This window comes from Equus caballus, chromosome 20 (assembly GCF_041296265.1).
Source record: "Equus caballus isolate H_3958 breed thoroughbred chromosome 20, TB-T2T, whole genome shotgun sequence".
NCBI classification, from domain to species: domain Eukaryota; kingdom Metazoa; phylum Chordata; class Mammalia; order Perissodactyla; family Equidae; genus Equus; species Equus caballus.
This window is the reverse complement of record NC_091703.1, coordinates 60,697,211-60,710,564: the sequence shown is the minus strand read 5'-3', so window position 1 is coordinate 60,710,564 and position 13,354 is coordinate 60,697,211. Positions and strand designations below refer to the sequence as shown.

The 13,354-nt window shown below is 35.2% G+C and overlaps 1 protein-coding gene across 1 annotated transcript in view; it reads left to right on the top strand.

Annotated features, from left to right (window-relative positions):
• Positions 1-13,354, top strand: part of LOC111769165 (protein eyes shut homolog) — a 1,017,614-nt gene that overhangs the window by 511,742 nt on the left and 492,518 nt on the right. Inside the window, exon 18 of the mRNA XM_070244139.1 lies at positions 1,957-2,107. Within this exon, the coding sequence (XP_070100240.1) occupies positions 1,957-2,107 (151 nt within the window). The remainder of the gene's footprint in view (positions 1-1,956; positions 2,108-13,354) is intronic.

The window sequence follows — 13,354 nt, the reverse complement described above, 5'->3', positions numbered from 1 at the left end:
AAAGAATGTTGAGGAGGAAAAAACCAAGTAGGAAAACTCTCTTTATCCTGTATTAAATACCATATTTTCAGAGTAAGTTTTAAGATAGTGATGTATTTGCACAAAGATAGAGAAATTGACCGATGGAACAGAATAGAGAGTCTAGAAACAGATCCACATGTCTTTGGACATGATTTATGACAGAAGTGATATTTCAGAACAGTGGAGAATGGACGGTTCTTTTCCACTCATGTCACTAGTAAATTGGATTTCCATAAAAAGAAACTGATACATGCCAGGTACTATATAGAAAAGAAAATCCCAGGTGGACTATAGAGCTGAATGTTAGTAGTAAAATAATATTTTTAAAAATGAGTTCGAAAAAGAACAACATTAACAACGAAATACAAATCATTAAGTAAAATATTGGTCAATTGTTCTACGTTAAAATAAAGAACTTTTGATCATTAAAAGACACCATTAAGAAAGTAAAAATGTAGAACACTGAAAGAGAAAATAAAATGTTTGAAATACATGTAACCAACAGCTCATATATTCCAAACACAGACAACTCTAAATCAATTTTGCTAAATTCCCAACAGAAATGCATGTGTATGTGCACTAAACAATAGGTACACGCAGGTTTATAGCAGCAATATTCATAATAGCACCAAAATGTACACCAACACTAGAATAAGTAATTTGTGAAACAGCAACAAAATGATGTCTTGAAAATGAGCAAACTGTTAAATTCAATAACAAAGATGAATATTGAAAACATAATGTTGAATGAAGATGGAAGGGCTGTGATAATGTGTGTTTGTGTTGGAGTGGAGATTCTTGTTAGCAATTTGCCTTTTAACCAAGGAAGTAGTTAGCTTGAGTAAGTTCACAGTCTGGTATTTCATAGAGTTTTACCCTTTACCCTCTTCATCATGCATGATGTAATTCAATTAAAAGTTTATGTAAATATACGAAAGGCAGAATGTCACATATCCATGATATAGGATGACGTTGTTAGGTGAATTTTACATGGAAGGCTTATAATGTGTGTATGTACTATCATCTTGAAAAGGATTATGATAAAGTTTACTTGCTTGGTAGATAAACAGGTAAATTGATTAGATATTGGATCTGCCAACTTTTCCTGTAAAGAGTTAGTAAATATTTTTGGCTTTTGGGCCTCAGAGTCTTTGTTGCAGCTACTTAACTCTCCTGTGAGATTAGTCATAGACTTTATGTAAAGAAATGTGTGGCTGTGTTCCAGTTAAACTTTATTTACCAAGAGGTGGCAGGCAAGACTTGGCCCATAGGCCATAGTTCTCCATCCTTGGAGTAGACGATTAAACAGGTGGCTGGAGTAAATGAAACATGTGTATCTACATGTTAAAGCATTGTTGAAGTATTTTTAATCTTATTTTTCTAAAACATGAACGTATGAAAATTATTACTGGGTTTCTCCTAATTAAGTTATATTTGATTTATTCATTTCCAAAAATTTTTTACATGTGTTACTTCTTGGTATGATTTCTATCTCCACAACTAATTACTGTCTGCAATGTTACTGTTTTCAACCTAAAGATATATTGTACACTACATAACCATATTTAAACCTGATGCTTTTCAATATTTTTCACTCAGAAAATTTAACGATGTAAAAAACTGAAGTAAAATATTACAGTTTAACCTCATTTTAGTCACTGTTGAGAAAGATCTGTTTATTGTCAGGATTTATTTATTTCATTAGGTGATTGCTACAATTTGTGGTATTGTCAAAATTCAGCTTTGTATTTATGTACTTAGAGCATTAAGGGTTTCTAATTTAGAGCAGATTAATCTACTTCTGGCTTTGCTGATTTTATGATGAGATAATCTATTTACTTAAATCTTCTTTTGGTAATAGCTTAATTAATTGGTCAGACAAATGTTTATATAACACATACTAAAAGCATAAATTTCTTTCCTAAATGCTTGCAGGCAAGAATTGGATCCATGTGAAGCCGAACTGACTATTCTAGGGAGGACTATGAAAGCAAGCGAATCCATCAGTCACGTATCTGGAAGATCCCTGCCAGAATCAGGGTCTATCTTTATCGGTGGATTTCCAGATCTTCATGGAGTAAGCCAGGTATTTTTGTTGATGCTTTAAAATATATTTATTATGCCATTTTATGAAAAAGGGAAAGAGAAAAACTTTAAAAAAAGTTTCCTGGTTAGCAGGGCCATCTACATGGTTCCCGAAAGAAATTTTGAGCAATTCTACTAACACGTGTCTTAATTTATCCTACAACTATATGCTAAAAGTTTACTGTTCTCATCATACAGAATTGCCCCAGTATCAGGCTGTGTTTCCATCTTATGGCACTACGTGTGCTTTACATTTCATGATAATATTAAGCATGTGAGCTTTTGTTCATCCCTAAGCTAGTGATTTTCCCTGGATATATGAGTGGGTTGGCTTAATAACACACCAAAAATAAGATTTCAACTGGAAGACCATTCCCAGTCTCGACTTCATATGGTGTTACTAAGATGTAAGAATGTTCTCTACAGAGTTTTGTGCATATGCCAGATCATTCTTAATTTCCATTTAGATGATTAGCTTACTGTCTTCATTATTAACCCATACTTTAGGATAAGAACTTGCTGGCTGACTTAAACACTCTTGATTATTTGGCTCCATTTCATGTGTAATAGAGAGTTACTTTAAAAATTTAAGATTGCTTCCTAAGTGCACAATAGCTTATTAACATTTACGAATCTCTTCTCTTACTATATTTACCATTGTTGTTTACATATTTGAACATGCTATTTTTATATTATTAGAGATATAAAATGAAATTATTTCAAAGTCCTACAAGTAGTAAAAATTGGGTATAAATCTATTCACTATATTATAAATATTATGACTTCATTATAGGTAAGCTAAAAATTTCAAGGCAAACGTCCATAAAGAATAAAAGTCACTTTCATAGTTGATGTAACACAATTTCCTTTAACAAAATAAGGAAATTGTACATCTGTAAGTATGCAGAAATTCTCGTAGATTCAACTTTATCCATTAGCAATTTATTGATCATTAAACAGACTTTTGTGAATTTTTCTATAATATTAATGCACTTTACTGACTTTTTCCTAGATAAACCAGCCTCGAAGCTGTTATAAGCGTAGAAAATATCTGTTTTATTTACCTTTCTATACCCCAAGGCAAGGACAGTTTCTGTCACCTAGGAGGTACTCAAGGAGCATCTTTTAAATGAATGATTCATTAAAGAATGGATGAGAACATTCCAAAACTCACATAAATTAATCTTTAGTCTTTTACATTTGGGTTGATCTCTTGCCTCCTAACTGTGTGTATATTTCCCAAGTAAAAGATGTGTTTTCATATAGAATTTAATTTTTGTGAGCATACATTAATTAAAAGTAGGTCCTCAAGGTTCAAGGAGCTAATATTGTATTGAGGAGATACACAAGCATCTCTCATACAGTTAGGTATTTGCTCTAATAGGAGTATGCACAATACACAGAGGCGATATAGAAAACTAGAACAGGAAGCCTTGTGGTCTCCCTGGGGGCCTGGGGAGTTTGCAGTGAGGCGGGGATCTGAGGATGGTCAAGTGTCTACGAGGGAAATAATATGTAGACTGTCATTCCCGGCAGACAAACATCACACAGACAGGCTCAGGTAAGGAAAGCCCTCAGAGAGGGGGAATAGGAGTAGAAATAATTTATTATAGTGGAAACGTGGAGTTTGATGTGAATTGAGCAGGAGGAAGAGCTGATGTTGGAAAAGCAGAAGCCTGAGCATGACGGATCTTGCGTAAAATGCAAAATAGTGTATATTTGTATGCTGGTGCCTGAAGGAGCCATTTAAGATGATTGAACACGGAGTGACATTATGTAGTTTTCACTCTGGTAGCAACTAAAATATAGGATTGGAGGGGTTTGGACTACAGGTCATGAATTAGTAAAGTTAGGTGATAGGAATAATTAAGCAAAAAACGATGTTGTGGCAATAAGGGTGAGAGATGGCTGTGAAAACTATTTAACTTGCAAGTAATTATAGGTAAAAAGATAGAAAAACTTGGAAATAAAGGAGCAGCTTGGCTTATGTAAGCAGAGAATTTATGATCTCTTAGTTAAGACAGGGATCACAAGATTATTTTCAGGGAAAGATGGCAGGTTCGTTTTTGCATTTGTGTTAATTTGGGACAGGGATAACTTTCAAGTATTTAACAACTGGTTTGCCATCACCACTAATCCATCAGTCCGTGCATCAGTCCATTCCTGCTTCGTGTCATTCTCATCAGTGGGACATTGTGAAATAGAGTCAGTCCTTTGAAACATGGGCCTTCAGTTCATAGGAGATCCTGACCACGTGACTGTGGGAGTCTTTACAAGGTGAGAGTGGAGCCCACAATCATTGATTGGCTTAATTTTGTAGAATGAGAGGAGAGCTAAGGATTAGGGGTCAGCCATCAAGAAGTGGGCTAAAGAAGAGGAGCCCACAGAAGCAGTTAAGGACTAGAGAAAATGGTGTTAGAACAAGGGAAAATGTCACAAAAACTGAGGATGGAGAAAGTTTCCAAAAGGAATACATGTTCAACACCAAAGCTACCAAAGGTTGAGCAGCAGTTTCAGGAGAACGACAAGAACAGAAAAGAAGTTGTAATATTTTGATTAAGAATAAATGAAATGGAAAAAGCAACAGAGTGATTTTAGGTTCCTTTTTCTAGAAGCTTGTTAATAAAAAGACAGGGAGAAACGTTTTTTTCTAGGGGAGGAGAGTTGCAGAGATACAGAATAATAATTGACCATATTCTAAAGACTTCTCCCAAAACCTTGTTTGAAAGGATTGGCATTTACTAAGGGACTATCTCCCTAAACACTTGGTATTCATCCTGTGAGAGCGAGCAACTGGACATTTGTTGCAATCAGATTTAGAAGGAATTCAGGGTGCAGACCAATGAAGTTACCTTGAAATTAAAAGGACAGCCAACTAAGCAGATTTCCCCTCCTTGTTAAATATACTGCATTTGAAAGATTTTTTTGTCTGCCCCTTTTGTTTTTTTTTTCTTTCCTTATATGGTTACTGTGTCATAGTAACTGTATGTGTATGTGCTAGTGTGTGTGTATGTGACATATACTTACATTGCTGTGCACTAAATGATTGACGCAAGCAAACTATAAAATATATCCATATGATAATGCTAGAAGAGAGAGCATATGATAAATCAGGAAAAAGAAAGATAAAAACAACTTTGTGAACTTGTGTCTGTGCCATGCAGCCCATCTGAATATCTAAGCATCATGCAGACTCTAACTATCTAATTATTGTGTTCTGATTAAGAGCTGCTGTTTAAGCACAGTGGGTTGTCAGTGCTCAGAAAATTAAAAACAACAGGTTTGCAGTATAAAACACTAAGGAAGAGAACTATAGTTGATTCCTTAAGCTAAGAAGTGCCAAGTTACAATTATTCTCTTGCCTCTAAGTTTCCAATAATGTCTTTCTGTACTGGCCAGAGCCCCTCCACAAGATGAGAGTCCCTGATCCAATGTGCATGTGCTGACAGGTTGTTTAATGCTTCCTTTAACAAAAACACACAGAGCTCAGTATGTGAGGAGAGAATGAAACAGTTAGACACTTTCAATTCTGTGCTAGAAGTGTGAAACGCTCTGTGTTCCCTGATGACCATAAATGATGATAAATTCCAAGGTGTGAGAGTAAACACCCCCTCTCTGGTGGTAGGAAAACACTTTTCTTGGTGGTGCTTTAATTGCTTGCACTTTTTGGTGATGGCTTCCTGCTTCTGGGTCCAAGTTGCTTAAGGACACCAAAGCTTCATCTTAATAAATGCAGACCAAGTTACAATGGTACCACCTATTCTTTTTGCTAAATATAAAAGTAAGTAATTATACAAAGAAATAAATATTGTTAATGCAACAGTGGATTTTTTTTTCTTTTGACAGAAATTGATAACGTAGAATGTGTTCTGGAAAGATGCTAGTTTTTTTTCACATTCAAGTCAATCACGAATACTCAAAACAATATATGATGGCAGGTACTTAATATAGGATTTCAATTTTTGAGGACTCAGTGACTGACTTAGTCCATTTGGGCTGCTATACCAAAAATACCATAGTCTGGGTGGCTTAAAAAGCAAACATTTATTTTTCACAGTTGTGAAGGCTGGGAAGGCCAAGATCATGGTGCTGGCAGATTAGAGTCTAGTCAGAGCCCCTTCCCTGGTTCACAGCTGTCTTCCAGCTGTGTCCTTACATTGACAGAAGGATCGAGAGAGTTCTCTGGTGTCTCTTTTATAAGAGGATTAATCCCATTCATTAGGACTCCACTATCATGACCTAATCATCTCCCAAAGGCCCCCCTCCTAGTACCATCACAGTGGGGGTTAGGATGTCAACATATGAATTTTCAGGGGACGTAAACATTCAGTCCGTAACAGTCACTGATTCCAAGAGTGTAAACATCCATTTTAACTTTTAATTTAATTTTAATTTTTAATTTCAAGATAGTAGAAGAGTTTAATACTTTTTAAAATTTTTAAGTGAACTCCTTGAGAAAACAAGAACATTTTGGTAAAACTAATAAGTACTATCTGTTTTATGTATGTTCAAAACATTGATTTACATATTTAATAATTAATTTGCTACAAACCCATTCACTTTTACATAAAGGTTGTCAATCACCAGCCATAAAAATCTTTTAGCCACGAAAGTTACTGTTGAATTAATAGGCTAAGATATAAAGGCAGAATTCTCTTTTAGAAGTTTTGATAGACTCCTGAAGAACAAATGGAAAAATCACCTCAGTTGTTTATGTTTCACTTTCTGTAGATTATTTTGGCAGCTTATATTACTCGTCACAGCTCATTATCAACTTAAAGAGATAGTGACACCTCAGTGAATTATTTATGATAGACTCGTGGAGGATGCTTGACAAGCTTTTTGAGCTATTCCAAGATACTTGTTATATAGATACAAAATCATCAAAAATAAATTGAAATACACCATTGAAAAAAATCAAGGAAGATGACAACATTTAACCCTCATGAATTCTGTAAGTGGTGAAAAAAATGTTAATCCCTACCCCGTCCTTGTTTTCTGTCCATTCAATCTTAAAAAGAGAATCACTCTACAATAAATAGAAGTCATTTAAATAGGCATGTACATAACCTACATCCCTGGTAAACATAAGCAAAATAATAGAGACATTAAGGTCTCATTGAAACATTTTGTAACTCATTGCATCTTCTAGAGGTTATGTGTTAAGCCATTCATTCATTCATTCATTTGTTCATTCTGCTGGACTACCATTTGGACCCTTGGTTGTCTATTCCACCAACAGTGACATCTGTCCACAAGTCAACAAAATATCAGATGCAGACCAACCAAGGAGAATTACTTCTCATTCCTTGCACATATATGAATCATTTTTAATTTATTCCCACATGAAGGCCTGTCTTTCTTGGTCAGCCAGTAATCCATTGTGAACTGAGCCGCACTCCATGGTACAGTGGTATGTTGACTTCTACTCAACATAAAGACAGATTCTTCTCCCACAGCTCTACTTTTCTCTAGCATGTGGACTTCCAGTTTTTCCTCTGACCCATCTCTTTATCATTTCTTGCTATCCTTGCAAAACTCTGACTGCTAGGAGTCTGGGAGGAGGTGCTATCTCTGAGTCTGTCCCTACTCCACATCCTTTCTTAATCTATATGTTTCCAGAATCCTGAGGATCTCTCTTTAATCCCTCCATTTGGGTATGCTTTTGGTTTTGAAAATTTCTCCATGCATTTAGTCATAGTTCCTTTTATTCAAGGACACTGGCTTATACTCACCACTCTATCTATCTCACCTTAATTATTTAATCTCATGAGAAAATGTAGAAAAATTGTACACAGGTCTGCAGACATAAACCTATGAAGAAGACAGAAAGAGATATCAAGGATGAGTTGCACGCTTCCAACTTAAGCAACAAAATGAGGGACCCATTATTAAGATGAGGAAAACAAGGGAGAACAGATTTGGGGGAAAATGACATAATTAGTTTGGACACTTTGAGTCATCTGTGAGGCTTGCAGGAGGAGTTACCAAGTTAACACTTGTATTCCCTTAGTAGTCAGAAGATTGTTGTGTCTATATTCATCATGGATAGGAACCTGTAGTTTTCTTTTCTTGTAGTGTCTGTGTCTGGTTTTCACATCAAGGTAATGCTGGCCTCATAAAATGTGTTTGGAAATGTTCTCTTCTCTTCAACTTTTTGGACAAGTTTGAGAAGAACTGATGTTGATTCTTTAAATATTTGGTAGAGTTCACCAGTGAAGACATCTGGTCCCGGGCTTTTCTTTGTTGGGATGTTTTTGATTACTAATTCAACCTTCTTACTGAGTAAAGGCCTTACTGATTACAGACTTTCTATTTCTTTATGATTAATCTTGGTAGGTTGTGTATTTCTAGGAATTTATTCTTTTCTTCTAGGTTATTCAGTTTGTTGGCATACAATTGTTGATAGTATATTCTTATGATCCTTTTTATTTCTGTGACATCAATTGTAATGTCTTATTTTATTTCTGATATTTATTTGACTTTTTTTCTTTGGTCTAGCTAAAAGTTTGTTTATCTTCTCACAAAACCAACTCTTAGTTTCACTGTTTTTTTCTTTTCTGTTTTTCTATTTTCTCTTTGGTTTATTTCTACTCTAATATTTATTTCCTTCCTTCTGCTAACTTTGGTTTTAGTTTGTTCTTCTTTTTCTAGTTTCTTGAAGAGAAATATTAGGTTGTTTATTTGATATCTTTCTTCCTTTTTAATGTAGGTGTTTATTGCTATGAACTTCCCTATTGGTACTGCTTTTGGTGCATCCCGTAAGTTTTGATATGCTGTGTTTTGTTTTCCATTTGTCTTGAGGTATTTTCTAACTTGCTTTTTTGATTTCTTCTTTGACTCAATGATGGTTTAAGAATATGTTGTTTAATTTCCACATATTTGTAAGTTTTGCAGTTTTCCTTCTTTTATTGATTTCTAGTTTCACATGTTTGATATGATTTTAGTCTTCTTAAATTTGTTAAGACTTATTTTTTGACCTAATATGTGATCTCTCCTGGAAAAGATACATGCATACTTGAGAAGAATATGTATTCTGCTGCTGTTGGATGGAATATTCTGTGTCTGTTAGGTCTACTTGGTCTGTAGTGTTACACAGATTCTCTGTTTCCTTATCGCTCTTCTATCTGGATGTTCTGTCCATTATTGAAAGTGGAGTACTGAAGTCTCCTACTCTTATTGTATTGCTCTGTATTTCTCCCTTAACTTCTGGCAAGGTTTGCTTTTTATTTTTAGGTGCTCTGATGTTGAGTGCATACATATTTGTAATTGTCTTATCTTCCTATTGAGTTGACCCTTTTATCACTGTATAATGACCTTCTTTGCCTCTTGTGACAGTTTTGGCTCAAAGTCTATTTTGTATAATATAAGCATAGCCATGCCTATTTTCCTTTTCTTACCATTTGCTTGGAATATCTTTTTCCATCCTTTCACCTTCAACCTATGTGCAACCTTAAATCTAAAGTGAGTTTGTTTTGTACACAGCATATATTTTGGTCTTGTTTATGTGTTTATCCATTCAGCCACTTTATGTATTTTGAATGAGGAGTTTAATTCATTTGCATTTAAATTCATTACTGATAGGGAAAGATTTACTATTACCATTTTTCAGTTGTTTTCTGTTACTCTAGTAATTCTTTTATGTGTCTTTGTGTTTCGTGTTCCCTTCTTTTGTGTTTTGTTGATTTTTTTTTGCATTGATATGCTTCAATTTCTTTTCTTTTCAATGTAACTTCTTTAGGTATTGTGTGTGTGTATGTGATTACCTTGTCACTTACATAAGTATCCTATAGCTATAACACTCTATTTTAAGATGATAATAACTTAAGTTCAATCACATGCAAAACGCTACGCTTTAACTTCTCCTTCCTCAAAACTTTGTTATTGTTGTCACAATTTACATCTATTCTTATTGTATATCTTTTAACATATTTTTTAGCTATAGCTATTTTTAATACTTATGTCTTTTAAATTTTATACGAGAATTAAAACTGATTTACCCACCACCATTACAGTAATACAGTATTCTGGGATTTATATATATATATTTACCTTTACCAAGAAGTTTCATACTTTCTTATGTGATTGTGTTGCTGTTTAGTACTATTTCATTTCAACTTGGAGAACTACTTTATCATTTCTCTTAAGGCAATTCTAGTAGAGGGAAACTCCCTCAGCTTTTGTTTGTCTGGGAAAGTCTTTATCTCATCTACATTTTTAAAGGAGAATTTTTGCAGTTATGGTATTCTTGCTCGGCAATATTTTTTTCTTTCAACATTTTGCATGTATCATTCCACGTGCTTCTGGCCTGCAGTTTCTGATGAGAAATCTTCTCATAGTCTTATGAAAGTACCATTGTATGTAAAAAGTCATTCTCTTGCTGTTTTTAAAATTCTCTTTGTCTTGACTTTTAACAGTTTGATTATATATGTCTCAGTGTGGATTTTCTTGGGTTTATTGTATTCGATGTCCTTGGGCTTTTTAGATGTGAATGTCTAATTTCTTCCCTAGATATAGGAAGTTTTCTGCCATTATTTCTTTGGATAACCTCCTGGTTACGTCTTTCTGTTTCCTCTGGAACTCCCACAATGCATATATTGTCAGCTTGATTGCTTCTTATAATTCCGTTAAGCTTCTTCCCTCTTTTTGTTCTTTTTTCCTTTTGTTCCTCTGATTGAATTATTTCCAGTGACCTGCTTTTGAGTTCACTGATCCTTTCTTCTAATTGATTTGGTCTCCTATCGAATCCTTTTAGTTAATTTTTCAATTCAGTTATTATGTTCTTCAGCTCCATTGTTTCTGTTTAGTATTTTTTTTATATTTAATATCTCTTTGTAGAATTTAACATTGTGTTCATTCATTGTTCTCTTAATGTTGGTGAGCATCTTTATGGGAGTTAATTTTAAGTCTCTGTCAGGTGAATCATATAACTCTATTTCATTAGAGTCACCCTCTGGAATTTTACCTTGTTTTTTGTTTAGGACATCTTTGTCCGTGTCTTCATTTTTCTTGACTCTCTGTGTTGATGCCTGTGCGTTAGACAAATCAGGTATCTCATCCAGTCTTCACAAACTGACCTCTTACAGGAGAAGACTCCCACCAATCAGCCCTGCCAGAGACTCTGGAGGCCTCTACCCACTCTTTCCCCACCCAGGGAGAAGTAGACAGCTGTGTTTTTTGTGTGCTTGCTCTGTGCTGAGCCAGTGAGGGGAACTATGGCATCTACCAGCCCAAGCCACCATCTCTAGTCTCCCCCAGGCAGCTAGACTGTGATGGACCCATCAGAGAGTCAATACTGATGAATGAGATGCTAGTTCTTTAGAAAGGCTCAGAGAAGTTGGAGTGCTAGATGTGCGGAACAACTCTTCCCTTCCCCACAAGGAAGTTGAGAGCTAAGATTTTTCATCCACTCACTCTGTGCTGAGCAGGGAAAAGGATCAAGGACATCTACCAGCCCCAGCTGCTGCCTCCATTTTCCCTAGGGTGGTTAGACTGTACTAACGCCATTAGAGCTCCAAGACTGGCAAGACAGCAGCCAGTCCTCTGGGGAGTCCCCTCAGAAAATTGGGAGCACTTGACATGCCCACCAATCCCTTCCCTCCCCTGGGTGAAGCTGGGAACTACGGGGTCTTTTCCTGATCATAGGATGCTGTGCTGAGGGCAGGGTCTCCGGCAAGAGGGTGTCCAGAATTTCTATACTGGTTTTTCTGAGTCTAAATATTTCACCTTCTTCCAGGGCATAAGAGCCTTTCAATTAGTTTCTGATTTCTCACAAGGGGAATTTGTCCATGAGTTGTTGCTGAATCTATGTGGTTTGTGGGAGCACAGAGGCTCCAGGGCGTCCTACTCTACGCGTGTCACTCCTCTGATTTTATATTTTACATAAAATTTGCTAAGTAGTAACATTTTGCTAAAATTGTTTTTAAGTTAATATTAATTCCTGAAACTTTTTTTTAAAAAAAATCTGTCTTCCACTCAGCTGTGAGCAATATTGGTATTGAGTTTGAAAAGAGGTGAGGTGGTGAATGAGAACAGGAGACCAGATAGACGGCCATGTGGTTTCCTAAGTCGTTACACATGAGGGGATCAGTCATGGGAATCCAGCCACAAATCAACATTATTATATTCATTTTGCCAGTTCTTGTCTTAGGCACCTGTATATTAAGCACATTCCATAGATTTTGGTACTCGGGCCAAACTCTTTGACCTCAAAGAGCATGATTAACTGTAACATAGTGCTCTCTAACCCCTCCTGGTACAAAAACCAGTTGCAGATTGGCAAATGCTCCTACATGGAGAAAAACATATATTTTTATAGAAATTTATATGCTCTTTCAAGAAACAACTTGGATTGGTGGGAAAAATACCAGACTTGAAATGAAGACACTTGATTTTTAATCATATCTCTGCCAAAAAATAGTGAGATTTTTACATTCTTGACCACTACTTGAAATCTCTGTGCCTCAGACTTCTCTTCTATAAATGGTGAGGTTTGACTACATTATTTTGTAAAGTCTGTTTCAGTTCAAAATGCTGCGGTTCTATACTATAACCTATCATATATATGTAGAGATATATAGTATATAATGTAACCATATATTACATAATATTGAATAGTGTATATAATGTGGTATTTACTCAGAGTATGAATTACACAGATATTCTTAGTGTAAAGAATACTAAGATACTATCTCAGTCACAAATTCTATTACGTTCTCACCTAGGATCACCTAACTTTCACATAATATCCCTGAGGACATCTCTTGAATGACTCGCATCCGGTGTTCCTTCTGTTCCTGCCTAAATTTCCATTTATTTGTAAAAGGTCTCAAAGAGTTTTCCTTGTAAAATGAACAAAAAAATCAACAAAACCCCACAATAACACATCTTATGTCCATAGCTTAAACCCTGAAAAAATATACACATGAAAATTGAGACAAATGAATATATGTTCACCTTTTTTTCTATGTTAATAGATGTTAAAATCAAAGTGCTTCAATATTCCCTTGCAAGTGGTTAGGGGACAATGGATAAAGTAAAGCAAGAACTAATCTAGTTTATATCAGTTAAGGAATTCTAGTAGTGCAGATCATAATTTTAAAACTCTGCTTAATTTTGCAGCATAATCTATGTAACTCAATAGCAAGTAGAATAAAATCAATTTTTGGCTTAAGTGCTTTGGGATATTAATTTGGAAGATAGTTTTCCAGTGAAATTTAAGGATTTAAGGGTAATTTAGCCAAAGGCT